At 35.8% G+C, this 23186-nt stretch overlaps 1 protein-coding gene across 1 annotated transcript in view; it reads right to left on the reverse strand.

Annotated features, from left to right (window-relative positions):
• LOC145666619 (acetylcholine receptor subunit beta-like 2) overlaps nt 1–11628 on the reverse strand; it is a 699654-nt gene extending 688026 nt beyond the window's left edge. Inside the window, exon 1 of the mRNA XM_081734057.1 lies at nt 11202–11628. Coding sequence (XP_081590183.1) covers nt 11202–11268 — 67 coding nt within the window. The 5' untranslated portion in view covers nt 11269–11628. The remainder of the gene's footprint in view (nt 1–11201) is intronic.
• Between the last annotated feature and the right edge of the window lie 11558 nt (nt 11629–23186).

Raw genomic sequence — 23186 nt, forward strand, 5'->3', positions numbered from 1 at the left:
AAAAGTAAAATGAAGTAAAAATAGTGATAATTACGGATGTTAAATTACTGAGGACCGTTCTGTATATCTATTAATTAAAAAAGTGTAGTGCGCTTACCTCTGGTGCGAAGGGTCCCTGGTTTGACCCCCAGCGAAGTAACTTTGTGGTAGACAGCATTGCGTTCGTGGATTTTTTCGCTTTACTCGTTTCCTTCCACATTCTCATTCCACTGACTCATCTATCATCAATTACGTGCATTAATCATCATCTTCCTTAGTTTAGGTTTCACAGTTTTGTTTTTATTTTAATGTAACTTTCAATAGATGTTCCTCTCAATATGATTCTAACTTCAATTTTATTATTATTAGCTTATACAGTTCAATCTCATCTCGTCTGACGGATTGTCTGTCACTGATTTCTCCAAGATAGGAATTTCCGCTATTTTAGGCGAGACGAAACTTTCCATGTTGTGTAAAATAATGCTTAGGAAATATATGTACTAAAGAAGGAATTTATTAGTTTTCATAAATTATCGTTAGAATTGCGATTTGTGAAATCAAAAACACATTCGGAAAAAACTATACTATTTATTAATCTGTAATAGAGATTGGTAGTTTCTGTAAGCCACACTATCAATGTGAAAGATTGATTCCTAAAACATGACTAATATTATTTGAGTAAATCGAATTTTCAGTTTTACTTAACAGTATATTACCCTTATTCTTGGGGATAGAGCTGAAAGTCGAGAAACCATTCTGTAGAGTCTAATGAAATTCTTAAAATTGGACATGTTTATATACCAATGAATGGGCGGAAATGTAGACGAACAGACACAGTTATATCAAAAAACACTTTTTCAACTTATATAGATTATAAAACGTGTAAATCGCTTGAAATATCGAATTCGATTTTGGTTAATATCTTCTCACCTATTCTTGTTCAGAAATGTACAATATGCTGTTTGAAATCTAACAAATCTTACAAGTTTAAGCGGAAATGATGGACAAAACGTTTAAGACAGTGTTTCTCTGCCTTTTAGGACTGACCAACTCTGTAGTTAATTTTTGAATACTTTAAGGAATTCTTACGTTTGTCTTACCACTAGTGATGCGGTGCATAGTAGGAGCGGGTGACAGTTCTTTTCTTATTATTATCATATTTGAAGACTTTCATCATCTTTCCCTTCACCAATTTATTCTACGTTTGATAAGAATCGGAGAAATTTTACGAAAATATCTTATGGAACATATATATTTTTAATATGAAGAAGAGCAGGTAAATAAACTCCTGTAACTCCAAACAGTAAGAATTGTGCAAAAGTGCCAAAACATATTGGCTACGCCATATTAAAACAAAATTGATTTTTTTTACGTAAGGTACTAAGGAACGTATTTCTTAGATCACGAGGGGAAGGGGTAAATTTACTCTCACACCCCTGGTTCATTTTAAACTCAAATAGTGAGTATGATTTGAAAGCTTTAGAAAATATATACACCATATTAAAAAAAAAATCTAATATTTTACTTAAAGTTACCGTGGAACATAATTTTGTTAATTGGGCGGAGGGTAAATCCACTCTTTTACTTTCCACTGATTTTCACTTCATGCAGTAGTGATTATTGTGAAGCCTCAAGGGAAATTTGGCCATATTACTTCAAAATCTTTTTTTAAACCAAAACTAGCTTGCAAGATATTGTTCAATGGTTGGGAAGGAATTAATTAATTAACTCTTTCACACTTTAAAACAAAGCCGTGGGGATTACTGTTAAACCTACAGAAAACATAAGCCTTATTGCATCAAAATACAATGATTTTGGTTAAATTTATAGAGGAAAATTATTTTGTCATATTTAAATAAACTTCGAAATTTGTCGAACTATGTACCTGCTTATTCTTGAAAAATGCTAACCTCATGCAATGAGCTTCCAAAAGTGTGAGCAATAGTGTCAGTTCGTATTATACAGACAAAAATCTATATTAATATGTGCAACTGTAGTTAATTCCCGCGATGTAAATGATCTTTAAACTGTAATTTGAATTGCTTTTTAGCTATATCAAAATGTTGCATAAGATAGGTTGTGAACATGATATACTTACCTGCTTTTAATTAATGCTAGCTCAAAGGCTACCTCTCTAAAAAGTTTTGCCCTTTTTTTACATATACATATACTTATGGTTTGTATGCAGTATTTAAACTCCGGCAATGAATGATTATGGCTTTGCTTTATGATTTCACAATTTCGTAGTGCTGATGGTTATTAATCTAGTAGCGAAATTCCCTCTTTAGTACAGAAATTCCATACTCGTCCATTTACGTGAGAAGGAATTAAGGGAGATAGGATTAGGTAAGATGGAAAGTCACATCTCCCTGAAAATGGTAGAAATTCCTATTTTGGAGATATCAATGGCTGATAAATTGTTTGGCAAAATGAGAGAATACCGCTTGTACAGATTTTCCATTAAGTGTGTGGTGCATTACTTTTTTTAAAGGTACCTTATCTTTGTTGTATTTTGTGTATTTTTTAAAGTTTATTTTAGCTTGTCCCCAATATTTTTTTTATTTATATTGGTACAATACTAATTACTTAGGAGAAGAACGCCAATACTGATTTATTCTAAAAGGAAACGTAGGAGAGACTCCAAGTTAAATAATCCTTACTAAAACTATATTCACAGATTATCAATCGAGAAAATTGTTTCGAATGAAATTTACTTTTCTTCCTCGTACAATCCGAATCTACAATAAACAATAAAATGGAAGTCTTCATTGGAATTTCAAAGGATGACCCCATCCCACTCCCGGGGCAACACAGTGAATTTCCTTCCAAAAGATTAACCTTTTATTTCGAGCATTTTTTCCGTCCGATGCTTATTTTTCCAGATACGTATATGCAGGCTCAAGTTAAAACCCTCACCCTATTTCTGTTCAGACACAATGCAATCTGCGTATATCTTTGAAACGGCTGATTTTACGGCAGAAAAGTACAAGGACATTTGGTTGAATTTTATGAGCTATTTTCCTTGCAACTATTTTCTTCGAAAAATTTACATTTTTGATACGATTGCTATAAAAAGAACTAGAATTTCCCCTTATCCCCTAAAGACAAAAACCCAAGGGTTTAAATTAAAGGTATTTTTCATGATATTCTGCGGACATCAAGATGAAGGGCTCCACAAAAATCCAGCTTGGCCGGAATTTTTAAAAAGTTTTGCACCCCTTTTTCCCATCTGTTTTCGAGTATATATATAGATTTTTTTCCGAAAAGATTTAAAGCATAATTTTAGTTTATCATCAAATTTTGGGGGTAGTATGCAGAAATACTATTAGGATGATGTTTTACGTCCTTTCAAAACTTAAGACGTGATCATCCAGTGAAGGATTAACATATAAGTTAAAATCACGCTTTACCTTGGGGCCAGAGATGGAGTGGGTCAGTGGGTCGGTGGGTCAGTGGGTCAAGTGGGTCAAGTTTTCTGAGTGGGTCAGTGGGTCGTAGGTCAACAGCATGTGACCCAATGTGACTCACCACCCACTGTGAACCACTGCGACCCACCACCCACCATGACCTACTGTGACCCACCACCCACCGTGACCCACTGCGACCCACCACCCACCATGACCCACTGTGACCCACCACCCACCGTGACCCACTGCGACCTAACACCCACCGTGACTCACTGCGATCAACCACCCACCATGACCCACTGCGACCCACCACCCACCGTGACCCACTGCGACCCACCGACTCAATATGATCTACCGACCCTCTCTGCTCACTGCATTGTAGACAGTATCTTTTGAAGACTGGTAAATTTGTCTCCGTTTTACTTTCAAGACCTACATTTCCCTTCCTTTTCCACTTGTTTCTGTCTACTTACTTGAGGTGAGTATATCTAACCAAGTGAAAAAAGAACTTCAGGCACTTTTGGATATTGATATTTTTAATAGTAATAATAGCAACAGGACTTACACTACAACTTGGCTTTCGAGACCTGAGTTTTTAGAGCTAACTACTGGAAAAAATACATTTTTGAATCACTGTAATATATTAATTATTATATCAAAAAAATTGAATGTATCTATGTGTGCCTGATTATCACGGTGAAATTGCAAAGTCAAATGAAATTACTTTTGGTATATAGTTAGGCCTTAATCGAAATTGGGATGTTATATTGTTATATTATAATGTATAATATCCTAAGGAGGTAGTGAGGATCATAATTTTTGCGAAAAAAAATTAGTATCTCGCAAGCCGTTAAACTTACGAAGCTGAAATTCAGTGTATTAACTCTTTATTGAAAACAAACATAATGTGTCCTAGCATTTTTTTAAATTCTCCTTTATGGGGGGGGCACTTTCTATATATGGAAAATTGGTAGTGAGTTGGTTTCTAAAAATGATCGAAAACGATCGATGTTATTTAAGGAAAAACATCAGAAACAAAAAATACAGTGCTTGGCTTCATATATCCATTGCTTTCTGCTATAATAATTGCTGAAGCTTATGTTTATTATATGGAGCGCTTACAGCACAAGGCAATGAATCCATAAAGTTGTGAGAAAATGGAGATAAAATTTGTACTGTAAGCTTAATTACACTGAAATTGAAGTTTGGATTGTACGCATAATTGTATGGAAAATTTTACACTTTTTTCCCCTTTACGTTGGTCTACTTACTTTGATTTGGAACTTTGAAATTTCATCCCTTTTTCCACTGAAAAGTATTGATAATTCAACAAGGAAATAATTATACTATGGTAATTTAATTGAAATTCATCGTAATTTAGCTCATGGCAAAAAGCAGTGTGGTAATTGAAGTTGAAGAAGGAGGGAAATTCCCATTCACCTCTGAACACTTTCCAGAAACCACGTTCCCTTTCGCTTTCTAGACGGGGGAGGGAACTTGGTAATGGTATCAAACCTTCATGTGTAATTACAAAAATTAAATTTATAAACAAATAAGAAATCATCAGTTTATCAGGCTTTAATTGATAATTTATTCACAAGATTCCCTATCAAAGACGTGGTAGATGAAGTTTCTGTTCTACATGGGTCGACATTGCCAACTGACATGGTCGATATGAAAAAGATGTTGTATAGTGATAAAGATATGATACTTCTTGCTGAGTATTTCAAACCTGACCAAGAAAAATCGTTATCAGACTTAATCTAACAAGTAGGTTGTCAATGAGAAGTTGCAGAAATCGGGTAGAAGTATTATCAATTTCCACGACAGAGTGCGAACGGGGATTTTCCCTTATGAATTTACAGATGACTGATATTAGAAATAGATTAAGTGCTCAAACATTGCCTAACTTGTTGCTCATCAATGTTAATGGCCCACCGCTAGACATGCTCAAAGTAGACGAGCTAGTTATTTCTTGGTTGAAGGATGGACATCATTCCACTGCGGATGATTTACCGCCAAAAAGTTAACTTACCAACAGGAAATAAATCCGCTTTCAGATTTGTTTTAAGGTGGAAAATTACGAGTTACGGAAAATGTATACTTGTATTACTAATGGCTTATTTGTGTTATTCAACTTTGTACCTAATTTTTAGTAAGTCTCTTCTTTGCTTTAGGTAAACTACTTTGAATAAATATTCATACGAATTGCAATTATGCATATTTGTAACTTAAATTTAACGTGGTGTTTTAGTGATTACACAAATTACAATTATGAGCATACTTTATGGAAATGCTCTCACACAGGGTACCCGAGCACCTTTATACCCTATGAACAACTGATTTTTCAAGTCTTTTGTGAGAAAAATACTGTGAACTGAGAAACCATAACCTTCTCCATATTGTACAGGGGTATTTTCCTGCGAATAGAGGTTTCTTGTGGAATGCGTTCAGAAAATAACACTTGCAAGAATACTCTCTTAGCACAAGTATATTTTAGGCACACACTAATTTCTCCCCACCTCGAACTGTTTCAATTTCCTCACTGACAAACACTTTACCATTTTATATCGTAAAGGTCAGATCCACCGTTATTGTAACAGAGTGGTGCTTGAGCGATTGACTAGAAAGTCAGACTCCGATTAGTGGCAATTTCACAGTCTTGTTTTATTACAAGTGTACACTCTTTAGTCAGTTCAGAAGAGGCCGTGGATCGTGTTCAGAGTTTATGACGATGGATTTTGGTGAGTCAGAGTAGGTCAAAGTGGATGAGAGTGGTTCATGGTGGGTGGTGGGTCACGGTGGGTCAGAGTGGGTCACCGTGGGTGATGGGTCATGGTGGGTCACAGTGGGTCACGGTGGGTGGTGGGTCATGGTGGGTCGTGGGTCAGAGTGGGTCATGGTGGGTGGTGGGTCAGTGGGTCGTGGGTCAGTGGGTTGTGGGTCAAGTTTTCATTGAGTCATGCCAACTCTGCTTGGGGCCCCACTCTGTTGGGTGCTCCTAGAAAAGTTAAGGGAAAGAGTTGTACGTTTCCAAATTATAAGACAAACAGCAAATAAAGTGAAACCTACATACAGTAACAGTGTGTTGTGTTATGTATGCTCCTATGATGTAAGGTGTGGGGCCTCTTCTCCTAGATTGCTCTCTACAATATCACTAATTTGCTCAGTTTTATATTTAAAGTGCCTATATTCTACATGGTCTGATGAAGTACATATAGATACCTATTAGGTCCATAAAGCATATAGCATACCATATAGCATATAAGTAATTTACACACACACACACAAAAAAAAACAGCGTCAATTTGTCACTGTCAAAAAACAGCTGAATCCTGAATGTATGATCTAATTGCCTTTAATTGCTTAGGCCGTCAATAAACCTAAATCTGGCTCTGTACGCATCAGACAAGGCCTGAACGTGAATTACACTTTTGTATTATGTAGCATGAAATAGGCCGTAGTATGGTCTACTTGAAGTCAAGGCAGGGATGTATACAAGGGGTGGGAGGACATCTACCGAAATCTCAACTTTCCTGTAAAGTTAGTGTAATTTCAGGAGTGATTTTTACAACTTTTACTATAATTTCCCTCATATTGAACTTGTACCCCTCCCGAAATAAATTCCTGTGTAGATATCTGAGTCACTTAATTGATATTTGTAGTAGAAAATAATAAATTGTTAGTTTAAATTATTATTTACAAAACACGATGTAGTAGGGATCAAAAGCAGTGTTCCAGAATTACTGAATTGTGTACATAATATAGTATTATGGGGAACTTAGGGGACCCAAATGTTTAAAAGGAAGCTAATCCTTGTTTAGAAGCAATGTAGAGGCGTTGACCTTGTGCCTTACATTTGATTATGAACCAGCTGATTCACTATACTTTCCCCAGGATTTTAGAGTTAAGAAGTTTTAGCTTCATGTACACAAGCGCACAATGTACATGTAGATACATACTTCAAATAAAGTTGACACTAATGCTATTTTTTTTTAATATTTAACAAAGAACTTTTAATATTTTATTATTATGAAACATTTACATCAGTAGCGTACGAAAGTGGGATCGGAGTTTAAGATCCCCCCCCCCTTCAACAAGAAATCATGGAAAAACAAACCCTTATTGCTAGAGCAACCCAAAAGCATAAAAAGCATAATAGCAATTTAGACATATGGTTGGTACCTTGAACATGGTTGTAGTTATTTAAGAGTCCAGAAGAAACTAATTTTAAAAGCATAATAAAGCATAATTTTAGAAAATAAAGCATAAAGCATAATTTAAAATATATAGCACAATTCTTGCAAAATTCTGTACAACTGCGAGTTTAAAATACATACTATATTAATATTTTTAAAACCAATATTTACAAAGCAAAATCATTGAGAACATAACAATGCAACAATGAAAAGCTAATTTTTATTTCTATAAACTTTTCGGTGTAATCCTTTGATGTAGAGAAAAAAAAAGGAAATGAAGAATACTTTCCTCCAACAATGAATAGTACACAAGAACTCCACTATATTGTTATGTGTACCTCTTGAACTTGCGCACTTTCTGTATTTTTTGGTGATATCTTTTACTTTCTCTTTCTGTATATATGCACCTCTAAGGTCACACAAGTGAAACAAAAACTAACTCGAGTAAAGCATATCTCTTTACAATGCATTAAGTAGAAATTTCATTAAATATGAAAGAAGCTGGTTGCATATAATATCAATAAATAGATCAAAATATTTAGAATATTTAACGTATAGTAAATATTTTACATTATACAGGAGTAATATAAAACAACGACTGAAATTAACAATAAAGCATAATAAAGCATAATTTGGAAAAAATAAAACATAATTACACAAAAAATAAAGCATAATGTGGGTTGTTCTACTTATTACATTAAAATAAGTATAATCATGAAATATGAACATTTTACCTTTCCCTGCCTTAATGAAATTCTGCGTACGCTACATTTCAACACACACACACATCCTCATATGCCATTGATTTGTACGAATGTTAAGTTCAGAGACAATGAGGATCATTGATTATAAAAAATATTGATATATAATAAAATACTAAAAGTCCCAAATAGGAAAGACGAAAATATCCCGTTTTTAAGATTTATTAAATTTTATGAAAAAACTTCCAGAACTTCTATATTCCTATTCGGATTTTAGATTTTGAATTATAGTAAAAGGTGTTTATTGCTTTAAATGTAGTATAAATTATTTATACATATTTTTGTGCTGAAGTTAAGTTTACGAGTAATTATATTTGTGGAAAATTGGCCAATAAATAGTGACCCTTCAGCTTTTCTGACTCTATTCTCTTTTAAAGGTGCTTTTTTAACCATCAAATATGTGAGATACTTGTGAGGACAAATAGTCCCATTAAACCATAACCATCCACTCATTCGGGAGAAAGTACTATGTGGGAGAAAGTTTTAATTCACGTGTCCAATTGCTAAGCAAATGAGCTGGAACCCCCTTTAAGCAGAACGCAAATACACATAATCATATAGCATATACCATATGGTAGTGTATACCGTATCGTAACAAGCATGTGACACGTACTATAATAAACATAACAATAAACTTAAATTTGCTTGTTGGACAGAGAAGTTTCAAGTTCTTAAGATTTTAGAGTCAGAGTAAATAAAAATTTTAGTGATCTAACAGAATGTTACCTCATACTATACTAGTGAGTGAAACAGATAAGATTTATTTACTACAGAAAATTCTAAAGCATTAAAAATAAATCAGCTATATAAATCTGAAGATCTAAAAATAACTGTTGAAATTTTGAGATGGTTTTAAAGCATAAATGGATAATTGATAAGCGTTTAAAATAAAGTAAATCCATGCAACCCTAAATTTTTAAATATGAATCATTTAGCTGAAATGTCCGTTTTTCGCACGTGAATATATGGAAAATATTTTAAATATATATTTGAATCCTCTAGCCAGTGGTGGATGTAGTCCGGGGTGGGGGTCTAGACACCCCAGTCTTTTACTGACAAAAATAATTTAAGTTTTATATATTTTTTAAAGTTTATAGTAAACTCATGATATAACTATAATAGTCTGGGTTTTGGCTGCCCCTCAGTTTTTTACTTTCTAGATCCGCCACTGTCTCTACCTTCCTTAGGATACGGATTTCAATCAAAGTGTAATAGTAAAAACTAAGATTGACCCACGTGTTAACTATGTTCAAAGATTCATTTTAAACAGTTCAACCATTTCACTATTTCCGTCACTTTATGAACAGAAATTGGGAACTAGAATATTACATAAATTGTCCCCTTACCTCTTAGAGGAATTGCTGGAGTAAATATCCACTTATTATTATTTTTTTAAATTATGAGTTTATACATCGTTTATACTGAGATTTTCTAGTTTTGAGATACATTCTAGCCCTCTTAGGAAACTCATTTTAATCAAACTGTCATCATGGAAACACAGTTCTAGGTAGGCACTAGTTTTGTTAAAAATTTCATTTCAAAGGGTTAATTCGTTTTCCTGTGATGCCATTCCAAAGAAGACTACTTTATTCTTATATAGGATGGAGCACGAATTGATAAAATTCGATGAAATTTTTGTGAAAGCCAAATATCGACAGCGAGACATTATTTAACATTCTCCACTGTACGATCTTATCAACAGTGTCAGTGATGTCAAATTTCTGTAAACAGTATATTTTAATCATTATGTAAATTGGAAACTACCAGATTTGATTGCATGTGATATTTATCTAAGCACTTTCTCGAAATAAAAACCTTTTAAAAGGAAGTAATTTTCCAATTCCTTATAACTTCATTCTTAGTTGCTAGAAATACATCATATCGTCATAGTGTTTGACACTAAGGTATTTCCAATGTGCATTGACACGTCCGTTTTATTTGCGTTGTTACTATTGTAGAGGCCTCCAAATTTTAAGAAAAAAAATGCTTGTTATTATTTTCCGAGGGGGGACCCCTGACCCTCCACTTTCCTGAGAGGATTTGATACACCCCAGTACCGCCACTAGTCTGTCACCCCCAAAATATATGTGCTACTGACGCCAATGTTCTTCTGTGAGAGCTTGCTGGCTACGACGCTGCACTGAAGTAAATAAAGAAAAAAGAAAGAAAGAAAGAAAGAAGAGAAAAATTATGTTTTCTTCGCTACTTCCTACCAAATATTCTACCAAAAAAAAAAAAAAAAAAACTGTGAGTTATCTCAAGACCTAATCTAGATCTATAAGATTTCAGAGAATCGCTTTGCTTTCTTTTCCTTTTTCTTTCTTTTCTTAATAAAAAAAAATACGCGCAAAATTCAATGAAGTTCGTTGAGACAAGTTTGTTATTTCAAAAAATAAACTGTCTTACAAATTGTCTACACCTTGTTTCATTCAGTACTGCCAACATAATAAATTAAAGCCGCGAACACAAAATCTACTACCGGTTTGAGGTCGCTGTGTTGTTCTGGAAATTCTACAGTACGAATATTTATTTTTAGTTACTATTTGTATTTATTTACAAAATTGCAATATGTGAATTACGTTTTCGTGTTTCCTTTCTATAAATGAAAACTACCCCTGTACAGAACAGTCCACCTTAACAAATTACTGCAAACAGGTTGAGGAAGGTAATTGTTTTATCCAGGTAAGCAAGTATCAGTAAACATATATATATATGTATGTATATATTTATAAATATGTTTGTTTCTGACATATAAGATAACTGTATATTTGTTCATAATTCATGAGGATAGTTGAGTCAATATGCTTTGTATTACTGAAATTAGAGCGGAATAAAAAAAAAAAATGTTTACTCACCCATACATAGAGTGCATAGGGTTAAGAGCACGGTGCCCCATGCCACCATGTTGACTGAACGAACCATTAAAAAAGTTGGGCTTGCGCTGAATAGCGCTACAGTTCCACAAACAAAACACGAACTTCACTGCTTCAGTAGATAAGGTCCAGATGGCAGCATCCGTTCAACAGCAGGAATCCATCTTCTTTGGTTGTCATAGCAACGAACAAGATATATACGGGGGAAAAGTTACTAGTTCCTTCGTAACCGTTTGTAAACCTTTACACGTGTGTTCCGCTGACCCTGAACACTAGCTCACCTTGCGACGTTCCTAATCAAGGAAGTGGACCTCTTGTGCGTCTAAAATGCGGCAACTTTTGCAGAGAGCAACGAGAAATTTCTGCTTTCACTGTCTCTCACCACCGATGAAGAAGGATACAATCAATACTGGGTGCTCTCAGGGGCGTGCGTGTTTTGGGACTTTCGCAGCCTACCAACCCTCTCTGTCGGCAAATTTCGACACTAAAGGGGTAACTTTATGTCATTTTTTCTCTTCTTTTTTTCACGTAGAAGTCTCCTCCATGATAGGAAAACACGAACTCTTCTCAAAGATAGCAAAGAAATGAATATTTTAAACGCGATTAAGAAGGGAAGAATGCTGTAGTCCCTTAGTTCGAAAGAGATACTCCCAAACTTCTACCCAAAAAATGTGAAAGTTAACAATGCCTTTCCTCTTACATTACAGAAAAATATGTATTACTTCAAAGTCACTCTTACTTTACACGAAAACGTAACGATGTATCGAAATATAATATCCCGTATTGCTCTATGTATTAAAACCAGAACTAGCATAACATACGTTAGAGACTCTCTAGTTCTCGTAGAATCCACCTGTTGATTTGTTCATTAATTCATACTTTTCACACTAGAGCCTGCGCATGTAGCAAAATATTAAGGTTATTATCCCCACGATTTCTATGATTATAAACATCTATTCATTACAAACAATTCATTACAAACTTTGGTGTGTTGTTAAAATATCGTTAATTTTTTGATAGTATAATTGAATAGCTACCTAGGTTAATTATATGTACAGAAACCTGAAACAGATAAGGCGAATCGCTAATAAAAATTCCATGTAAATTTTGTCATAGCAAATCTCCACCATCAGGTTACTGTTATCTTAAACGTCGAGGTGTATTTTTTTTTCATCAGGCCATTAATAATTTTCTAATTTAAAAAAATGAGAATTTAATATTAGTGTACCGTTAGCAAAAAACCCATCCAAAGTGTCACTTTCGTTCATCCAAATGGAATAGACTCACAAAAAGTCACTAACGAATGCAGAAGATTGTTTGGAGGCTGCAGATTGACTCCTGGATGATAATGTAGGCTTGAAATCAGGGCCGTAACTTATTGAGGGCAGGGGTCACAGGGAAGCTCCCGCCGTTCGAGGGGGTGCCATTTTAAGACAAAAATTTTCTTACTCCATATACGATACAAACATGAAATTATAAATGAAGCATCAAACAGGTTCACTACATTACATAAACAAAACAACACACAAAAGTTAAATAAAACAAAAATGAGTATAGGGCCCATTTCAGTAAAAAATGTCTACTATTACGGGCCCAAGAAATATTTATTCGTATAGCTTTGAGATTTGTCAATATTGTCCCCTTAATTTGTCATGTATGGAACTTACCCACAGGCGTAACTAACGGCCCCTCAGACCTTGCTGTGCAGGAGAGCCCACAGGCTCCGTGGGGGTCATAAAGAGTAAGAGAAAGATGGAAAGAGGAGGCCCGATAATTAGAAAAACAACTTTTTCCAGGGGGCCCGTATTAATGCTTCCCCCAGCCCCCAGAAAAAGATCTAGATTACAGCGCTGCTTGAAATACAGACTTTTACACTAAATCAAAATAAAGAAATGCAATATTGTATTTCGTAGACCTATAAAACGTCTTTGAATCCGTCAGAGGCAAGACTGGACCGATGACGTCCTGAGAAATTAACAACACAGGTTACGCATGTAGGACCTACGCGGCACCTGCAGAAATATTATTGTATTTTATTGACTGCTATTGTTGACAGGCCCTACGTAGTGCCTGAGTGACGCCAAAGAGATTGAAAGAAAAAAAATAACAAGATTAATTTTTTTAAAGAATTTAGACCTAATAAAGAAAGTGGAAACGATGGCAAAGTTAACAACGGCAATATTCCGTTTTAAAGATTAGATTTTATAAAGAAGCTTAATAATTTTTTTTTTTTTTTTTTTTGAAAAGGACGATAGAAGATTCAAATAAAGTATTATCACCATCTTTATCCTGAGGAGCACAATGGTTCAGCGGCAGAGTGCTTACCTCTGGTGTGTGGGGTTCCTGGTTCGATCCCTGCTCAAGTAAGTTTGTGCTAGGCAACCTCCTGTCCGTGGATATTCTCGGGATATCCCAGTTTCCACGCACATTTTCATTCCGCCAATTCTTACATCAACATTCATTTGACTTAAGCATCGTTCTTCCTTAGCCTAATGGGCATAAACTAAAAGGTTTCACTTCATCATAAATCTTTATAGTAATAATGCTGTAATTACTGCATCTTATCACGTACTAAAAGTGTCCTTGTGCTAAGTAAATAAGTCCTTTAAATCAGTGCCTCCCAACTTTTTTTTTTTTTTTTTTTTTTTGAGAGATGACGCACTTTAATTAATGCTTAAGACATCCCAACACACATAGATTCGTTCGTTAGATCAGAGTGGCCCCGCGTAGTGTAGTCGTAAACGTTCTCGCCTTCGGAACACTCGATCGAAAGGTGTAAACAGCTTTTAAAGCCCAGCCATCCTGAATGAAGTTTTCCTGGGTTTTCCTCATTCACACCAGGCAAATGCCAGGATGGTGCCTGGCCACACCCTCCCTTCCTCAATCCTTTATTCCCTCCCTTTCCCTGAATAGTATGCTCACCGAGGGACGTCATCCCTCAAACGTGACGGGCTAACATGATCATAGATGCCGAAAGCCCAGAAATCTAAATCCTAAATCCTAAATCGTTTTATCAGGTTAGAATTGTGAATTGTTACTATCGTTAACTGAAACAATATGTCTCAAAATTATTAATGTCCCATACATAAATCTAGTCTCCAAGTATTTAACACCAGAACGAAAGCAATATTGCAGTAACATGCTTCCATAGACAATGTCAATTATACATATTTATTAAACAAGAGAAGAACTAAATGATCTCTATCAAACATGATCATGGTCAATATACTCGCTCTTCATCTTGAGATGATGCACGCGACGTCGTGAATAAACGTGTCCTATGCAATTTGTGTATTTCTTTAAAACACTGTCAAAAGTTCTCTGTATAAAAAGTTTTCCACTTGATAAGATCGTTAGGTGAAATAGAAATTAGGCCAAATGGGAATTCTACTTTGCCTAAAATGGCGGACATTATTTTTATCAGTAATTTATGAATGGGAATTTGTTGGGCGGAATAGGAATTAGACGAACTGAGTACTAAATTTAATGTTTTATAAAGGTAACCAAGAGAGTTCTGTCGCTTTTTCACCCAGCACCTTCGAACATCAATATAACACCTACAACGTACATGGAAAATCAAAAATAGTCCCCATCAACCTTCCGCCAACGTTCTGGAAGGCCACGGATTTCATTGCAGTAGAACTTGGTGGGCCGTGAAGCGAAAAAGGTATCAAGTGCAGTTTGCACCTCTACTAGGGATTTGAACTAGCGCCCTCTAAGGCGATTGTCCACGGAATGGAATAGGTGATAATCGGACAGTGCAAGGTCCAGGGTGTATGGCGGATGCAATGGTGTTTCCCATCCAAGGCGTAAAATGGTGTTCCGGGTCATCCTAGCCTCGTGGGACATTGTTGTCCTGTAACAGGAGGCCCCTTTACGATTCAGAAGTGCTGGCTTCAGAGTTTTGAGTTTTTCTTGAACACCACTCACCTGCTAACAGTACACAGTTGCATTGATGCTCTGACCAGCTGGTAGCAGTTCCCGATGAATGATACCGCAAGCAGTCTATCAAACACACAGGAGAACCTTCTTCTATTGCCGTGCTGGTTTCGGCTGTTTTGGAACCGGTTCATGGGATGCTAACCAATGATGACGGCGCCGTGTAGCTTCGTACAGGACCCATTTCTCATCACATGCCAACAGTCTGTCCAGAAGTTACTCCTTCCTTAGACAAGACAGCAAAGAAACACAGGTGTCTGCTCGCGTTGCCTTCTGGCCCGGAGTCAAATCATGTGGGACCCGTCGACCAAGCTTGTAGTGATTCCCAAGTTGATGGAGGTACTGCCGAATGATTTCCCAACTCACACTGAATTGTAGTCCCCAGTTCCTTAAATGTGGCCACTGTTCGCCTCAATTGCTGCCTGAAGATCTTCATTTTGGACTGTGTTGATCTTCTTGGTGCGTCTTCGAGTGTTTCGTAACCGTCCTTAAACATGTTAAACCACCACTCCACTGTCCGCATAGTCACAACACCCTCATGAAAGGCCTGGCATATCTTCCACCCCGCTGTAGCGGCGTTCGACCCCCGTTTGAACTCATACAGCATACACGAACTTATGACGCTCTGTGGAAGTCCCATGTTGACTGTGTTCTGTGTAACTGAACTGCTATAACCCGGTAGTATGTAGGATATACCCACACCAACAACTGACCTTCGCCTTATCTCCATTCTCATTCAATTCACGGTGTGAGGGCCAATGGAACACAGGTCTCCACAAAAGCGACAGAACTTTCTTGGTTACCTTTATAATACTGATCTCCATAGAGCAAAAACGAGAAAAAAAATAGCGAAAGATGGTTCTTTAATACGAATTCAGTGTCACAAATATAAACAGTAAATCCACCTTTATTACTCTGCTGAAAGCGAAAGTGGTTACAATCTACTGTAACTTCCGGTTTCAACACTAATCCTGATAGAATTCAAGCGAGTTTCGTTTCTTGTTATAAACCTGACGTAGACTTTCAAACTGTTAGAATTTTGTATTGAAACCGGAAGTTGTAGATCTATTACTTCTGGTTACAAAAGGGCAGTGCTGTTCAATTACAATGAACGTGAGGGCCATAACCACGTTAAATAGTAAGATCGAGAACCTCAGCAATAATAATAATACAAAAACATATAACAATAATACAATACGTATAAAAACTTATTTGAAAAGTGACATGCCTATTCAATGTGACAAATGAAGATGACCAGCAACGTTTACAAAGGATGGAAAATCCACATCTATTCCTCTTGTGCGAGCAGAAAGGATGTAAAAGAGATATAAAGTCTGTACGGTATGCTTAAGTACAGGTTGCTATTTCTCCCTTCCCCCAAGGACTTGGCCGCAACACAAAAAAAAAATTACCTTTCTCCTAGCCCCAATTTACTATTCTGCGCCTGATATTTACCAGTTCAAATGTACACCTTGTCTCAAAAAGGTTGAGCGCATTCTTTATTGCTGTTTCGAGGCAAAAATTTTCTAAGTCCAACTTCGGGTATCTTCGGCAAAAAGTAAACCAGGTTCGAACTTCGAAGCCAACCTTTGCAATCGGGAAAAATCTTGCAGATGTGTTTTTCTTCTTTTAAATATAATAAGACTTGTTACCAATTATATATAAAAAATCAACATTGATTGAAATACTTAACGATACAATATTTCGAAACTGTATTAATGCCAGCACATGCTTGCTTGCCATTTTGCTCTCCATACTTAATGGAATATTTAGATACGTAAACGAATCTTTCCATATGTAAAAGAATGGTGAAAGTTAAGACATAGAACATTATTCTCTTCTGAGTACTAAAATAAAAGTCAAAGTAGAACAAAAACAGCGTTTGCAGTGGATATGAATGTAATTATTATCTTAAATACTGTTATATATAGCTAGAAGTATTATTCGTGGAGCGCTTATGTTAGCTCAGTGGTACGCCGTTGGATTTCTAATCGTAAGGTCGAGGGTTCAATTCCTATCTGAGCCAATGTTTTTTATGAAATTCTATTTTCCTTAATGCATGAAAAATTATATAAAATAATTACATTAAAATACGTCAGTTGTATATATATAACATATAATCATTGCAAAACATAGTGATTATTATGTTTAAAACATAACAGGTGTTCACAGTACGTTGGTATTCTATGATATGTGTGAATGTTAAATACAAATTAAGAAAATAATATCATAAATAAATTATGTAGCGTATTTATTTGCAGCTATTTGGCATATAGGGGTTACTTATGAACATTCGTATTACAGCATGTCATTGATATTCTTGAAAAATTATCCGAGGCATAAAAAGAGGATATAAACAGAGAATCCAAAGTCGGAACGCTCGCAAGAAATTCATGAACCCCAAAGGTCACGTGAGCAGACTGGAATTGTCCTTATGAAGCATGCCACAGCAGAAGGTCTTTACATAGATTTTCAATTCAATACCTGATGCAATGTGGAACTGGTGATGCCTTTGGTCGCTCTCTCTCACTTTCTCGCTCGCTCACTCTGTATTTATATATATGAAAGTGGATTTATGTGTGTGTTTCGACATAATTCTGATATGTCTAGAGCAATTTTAACCATATTTCTCACAATCTGGAAAAGAGTACTGTCCAGATATATATCTAAAATGCTAGAAAAGGATCGATATTAGTATCGAATCCATAGTTTCGTGGTCGCTTAGGTAAACAGTTCTACTTTCAATTCAAGTCCAATTAAGCTCCTATTAGCACCCAGGGTGGTTACCTAGCGACAAAAACACATCGAAATCAACCAATATTAGAGTCGAAGCGTAAGTTTTCAGTGCCGCATTCCCTATTAGTCCAACTAGGCCCGTGCCTAGAGGGCAACATATTTGAAGAGCGCAAAGTTTAAAATTTTAATTTTTTTTTCGTATGAAAAGTTAAAAAAATCGAGAGCAAATATACTATTTCATGAGCAGTCCTCTTTTACTATTCTAATATATTTAATGATAGCGTAAAAAATCTGAAAATAATTCAGAACATGTTTCCCATTTATTTTTTGTTACGTAATTGTAGCTGTAGCATCTAGTGAGTGGTATTTAACTGCATTAAATTCACTAATTAAGCATATTCGAATTAAATTTTATTTGTAAGTTAGGGATCAAGGGACGGAGAAATGTGTAGTTATTGGGGGCGCCGAGAGCAAAAGTGCGTAGGGACGCCGAACTTCTAAATGCAGCACTGTTCGCTTAATTAATTGGTAGAAATTTTAATGCCATTTAAGACCAAATTTAGTCCTAGCAGTGGCAGTATCCGTTTGCTGTCCTAGGAGGAATGAAAGGGACTGACATAAAAATTATAAAAAAAAAGACCTACATTAGTGTCGAATCTATAATTTTGGGGGTCTCTTAGGTAAAGATTGGAACTTCAGATGCCATGTAAGTTAAGCCCTCATTAACACAATGAAGGAGTTTGTGAAATTTGTGACATGTAGAAATAATTTAAAATAACCAATGTTAGTATACAACCCATATCTTTCGTGGTCGCCAAGTTCATTGGGAGCAGTTCTGATGACCTTTAAGTTTAAGTTTAACTTCCAGTAAGAGTAAGATCCCCCAGCACATCTAATAAGGAGAGCGTAGTTCTCGAATGTCTGGGACAACCTTTACCAAACTTGGGGGACATATTATTTTCAATCTAAGAAGAAAATATTGTAGTAGTATGAAGTTATGGAAGTTGGGAGGTGTGACATGTAAAAATAATGTAAAACGACTGATCTTAGTGTTTTATCCATAATTTTCTCGGTCGTTGAGATGGATAGTGATGCTCCCAATGGAGGTTACATCCAAATTCATCCCCATCTTCACAGGATGATGGCCTGGGAGAGCTAAAAATAAAATCTCAAAAATTACTTAAATATTTGTCGAATTCATAGTTTTCGGGGTGAGAAAGCGTTTCTAATAACTTTGGAAGGTAATTTGTACCCACGTCAAGATGGGCTTTTTAATCATATTAATTTCTCACCTTAAGAAGAAATTACCATTACAATTATGATATTAAGCCAACCTTCGCAATCGATGAAAAAATTATGTGGATGCATGTTTTGTCTTTTAAATGAAACAAGACATGTTAAAATCAAAGATGGAGTGGGTCAGTGGGTCGGTTGGTAAGTGGGTGAAATGGGTCAAGATTTGTGAGTGGATCAGTGGATCGTGGGTCTAAAGGACGTGACCTACTGCGAAACACCACTCACCGTGACTCACACCGGCCCACCCGGTGGCCATCCTTTTAGTCCAAAGATATTTCGTCCAAAGATAATTTCGTCCAGAGACATTTAATCCAAAGACATTTTGTCCAAAGGACAATTCGTCCAAAGGAGAATTGGTCCAAAAGACATTTCGTCCATGGATGTTTAGTTCAAAGCACATTTCGTCCAAAGAACATTTGGTCCGGTAACGCTTGGGGGTCAAGGGTTTGTTTCTATTAGAAGAGTAAAAGTGATGCATATAACATTATGACTCAGTAGCTTCTTATTCCTAAAGGAAATTTGAAATAGAGATTTATTCCGCAATTTTCATTTTGATAGAACAAATAATGCTGATATATTCAGAAAAACGTAAACGCCTGAAAACAACATGGCCGAACAACAGGAGTGAGGGAAAGGTTGTAGTGTGAAGTATGTTGCTGTAATAACTGCTAACATGACATCTAAAATTTTCATGTTGTGAATGAAATAGTTCTAAAATAAGTACCGGTAACTAAAATTAATGGAGTTTAAATTTGAGTAAATTAAATATTAGGTATTCAAACCCTTGTGTTAGAAAAGTGAAAAATTATGTGTCAAGTATCTTTGAAGAAATACTGAGAATAGAAAAATACACATGTGTGAAATATATTCTTAGTGTCCAAAGATAATACTCTTAAACAGTTACATTCTTGGCTGCAACATTGTGAAAAGTGATTGACAAATATAAGATGAAAGTTGGAACATTTCGTGTAGAATATACGTATCTTTTCAGGTTAACCACAAGTCTGGTTTCTATTTGTAGACTATTGATAGTGTGTAACTTCGGCAGACGTTTCTACATAATTAGAGAGTTGTATGACAAACCAGAATTGTTAACTTGTCTTGTATTATTATTTCAGTGTTACTCCTTATGCAAATATAGTATATACTTTTGCTTTCATATTAATTTTCTCGGTACAGCACAGTACATTTAAGATATCCATTGCAAAGTCTCAAACCAAATACAAGATTCACATGACCATGCGGAGGCAATGTTTTCCGCAAATGAAGAGGGAGTATGCTCTTCACAGGGTTGTTTATCATTTTGGGAGGTGAATTCCTTAACCAACGAAGCTACAACTGTATTTCTGCAAAGCTAAAACTGTATTTTTGAAAAATTATTAATGAAAGCAAAGAGAAGTGGCCATTTAGTTTTCAGGCGTTTACGTGTTTTCTGAATATCTCAACATATATTTGTTTTATCGAAAAGAAAATTGCGGAATAAATCTCTATTTCAAAATTTCCAAGTGTAACACTCCAATTTTGATAAAAATTTGGAAGGCAGATACTATACATAAAATAAGTAAGTACGTGTTTTTTTTTATTTTTGCGGAAAAACGGTTTTAGGGCCCCCACCCAAAATTTTGAAAGTTGTCGCCCGAAAGGCAAGAAGAAGTGGACCGAAATGAATGAAATCGTGCACAAATATTGTAGACGAAAAATGAGGGAATACGGGTTTCGTGTTTTTCTAGAAAGAATGGTTGGGTGGGGCGCGGACCCCTCCAAACCTTTGCTCATGAAATATCAAAATTGCTAGTAACAGTATGTCAGAAGTGCCTAAATTTACATGAAGAATTGCAACGAAACTTTGTGTATGGACAATATGCAAAAAATAAATGAACACGGGTTTTTATTTTCTGAAAAAAAAGGGTTATAGGGTGCAAAAACTCTCACCCAAAGTTTTGAAAGTTGAAGCCCGAAAGCCAAGAAGAAGTGGACCGAAGTGAATGAAATTGTATGTAGATATTGGATACGTAAAATAAGGCCTTTCGTGTTTCACAAGTGTCTCCATCTGATTTCTTCAAATTTGGCAGATCAACAACAAGCACAAACAGTATAGTGTATTTTATAGCATTTGAGGAGGCACCTTTAACCCTTACAATGTTTTTCCGCATAAACAAAAACATGTGTCGATTAATTTCCTGTTTGCTGTTGATGTGCCAAATTTGAAGCAAAACGGATAGGGATACTTCAAAAACACGAAAGACCTTATTTTACATAGGATCTCTAAAATGTCTACCCACAATTTCATTTGCTTTGGTCCACTACTTCCTGCGCTATTACGGTAATATTTTTTTTCGGAGAAGGCCTAGGCCCCAACACTGTTTTCCGCACAAATTAAAATACGTTTCGTTTATTGTTTTGCGAATTGTCCCTATACGAGGTTTCCTTGCAATTCTCCATACTCTTTAAGAACCTCTGACGTATAATTATTTGTACTTTTGACATTTCGTAATCAACAGTTTAAAAGGTCCATGATATACGCAACCGTTTTTTGTTTTAAGGAAAATACGAAACCCAATTACCTCAATTTACGTCTACAATATCTGTGCACAGTTTCATTCAATTCTGTACACTTCTTCTTGCCTTTTAGGCCTCAAATTTCAAAATTTTTGGTGAGGGATTTTGTCCCTTAAAACCGTTTTTCCTCAGAAAATAAACTCGCATTCGTTTATTTTTTGCGTATTGTCCCTACACAATATGTCGTTCCAATTCTTCATGTCCTTTAAGCACTTTTGACATACTGTTATTCGCACTTTTGATGTTTCACGATCAAAGTTTTGTAGGGGTCTGTGTCCCACCAAACCTTTTTCTTTTTTTCAGGAAAATACGAAACCAGTAATCCCTCATTTTATGTCTACAATATCTCTGCACAATTTCATTCACTTTGGTTCATTTCTTGTGACCTTTCGGGACTCAAGTTTCAAACTTTTGGATGGGGGCTTTTGCCCCCTAAAACCGTTCTTTCGCAGAAAATAAAAAAAACGTATTTATTTATATTTTGCGTGTTGTCCCTACTCAAAGTTTCGTTGCAATTCTTCATGTTCTTTACACACATCTGACATACTGTTATTAGTACTTTTGATATTTCGTGATCAAAGGTTTGGAGGGGTCTGTGCCCCACGTAACCATTTTTTCCAGGAAAATACGAAACACGTATTCCCTCATTTTACGTCTGCAATATCTGTGCACAATTTCGTTCACTTCGGTCCACCTCTTCTTGCCTTTCGTGCGTCAACTTTCAAAATTTTGAGTAGGGGCTTTTGCCCCCTAAAACCACTTTTCCGCAGAAAAACACGTATTCGTTTATTTTCTGTGTAGTATTTACCTGCCTATTTTTTCAAAATCGGAGTGTTACACTTGGGAGGTATTACTTGTGAGTCATAATGTTATATGCATCACTTTTACTCTTCTAATAGAAGCAAACCCTTGACCCCCAAGCGTTACCGGACCAAATGTTCTTTGGACGAAATGTGTTTTGAACTAAACATCCCTGGACGAAATGTCCCTTGGACCAATTGTCTTTTGGACGAAATGCCCTTTGGACGAAATATCTTTTGGACCAATTGTGTTTTGGACGAAATGTCCTTTGGACCAATTGTCTTTTGCACCAATTGTGTTTTGGACGAAATGTCCTTTCGACGAAATGTCCCTGGAACAAATGTGTTTGGACTAAATGTCTCTGGACGAAAATCCTTTGGACGAATTGTTCTTTGGACCAATTGGCTTTTGGACGAAATGTCCTTTGGACCAAATGAATTTTTAACAAGAGGGATTCAACGTATCATTACGGAAATCCCCCCCCCCAAAAAAGGACTACGGAATACATTTAAGTTAAGCTAAATACAACTACACAACAAACATTACTGAGTGGTTGGCTTTTGCGCTTCTATCGGGAAGTCCGAGATTCAACCCAGCATTCGACCATTCTGACAAAGCTTTCCTTCATTCCATCTG

Source organism: Thermobia domestica, chromosome 12, assembly GCF_964235325.1.
Source record: "Thermobia domestica chromosome 12, izTheDome1.hap1.1, whole genome shotgun sequence".
Taxonomy (NCBI): domain Eukaryota; kingdom Metazoa; phylum Arthropoda; class Insecta; order Zygentoma; family Lepismatidae; genus Thermobia; species Thermobia domestica.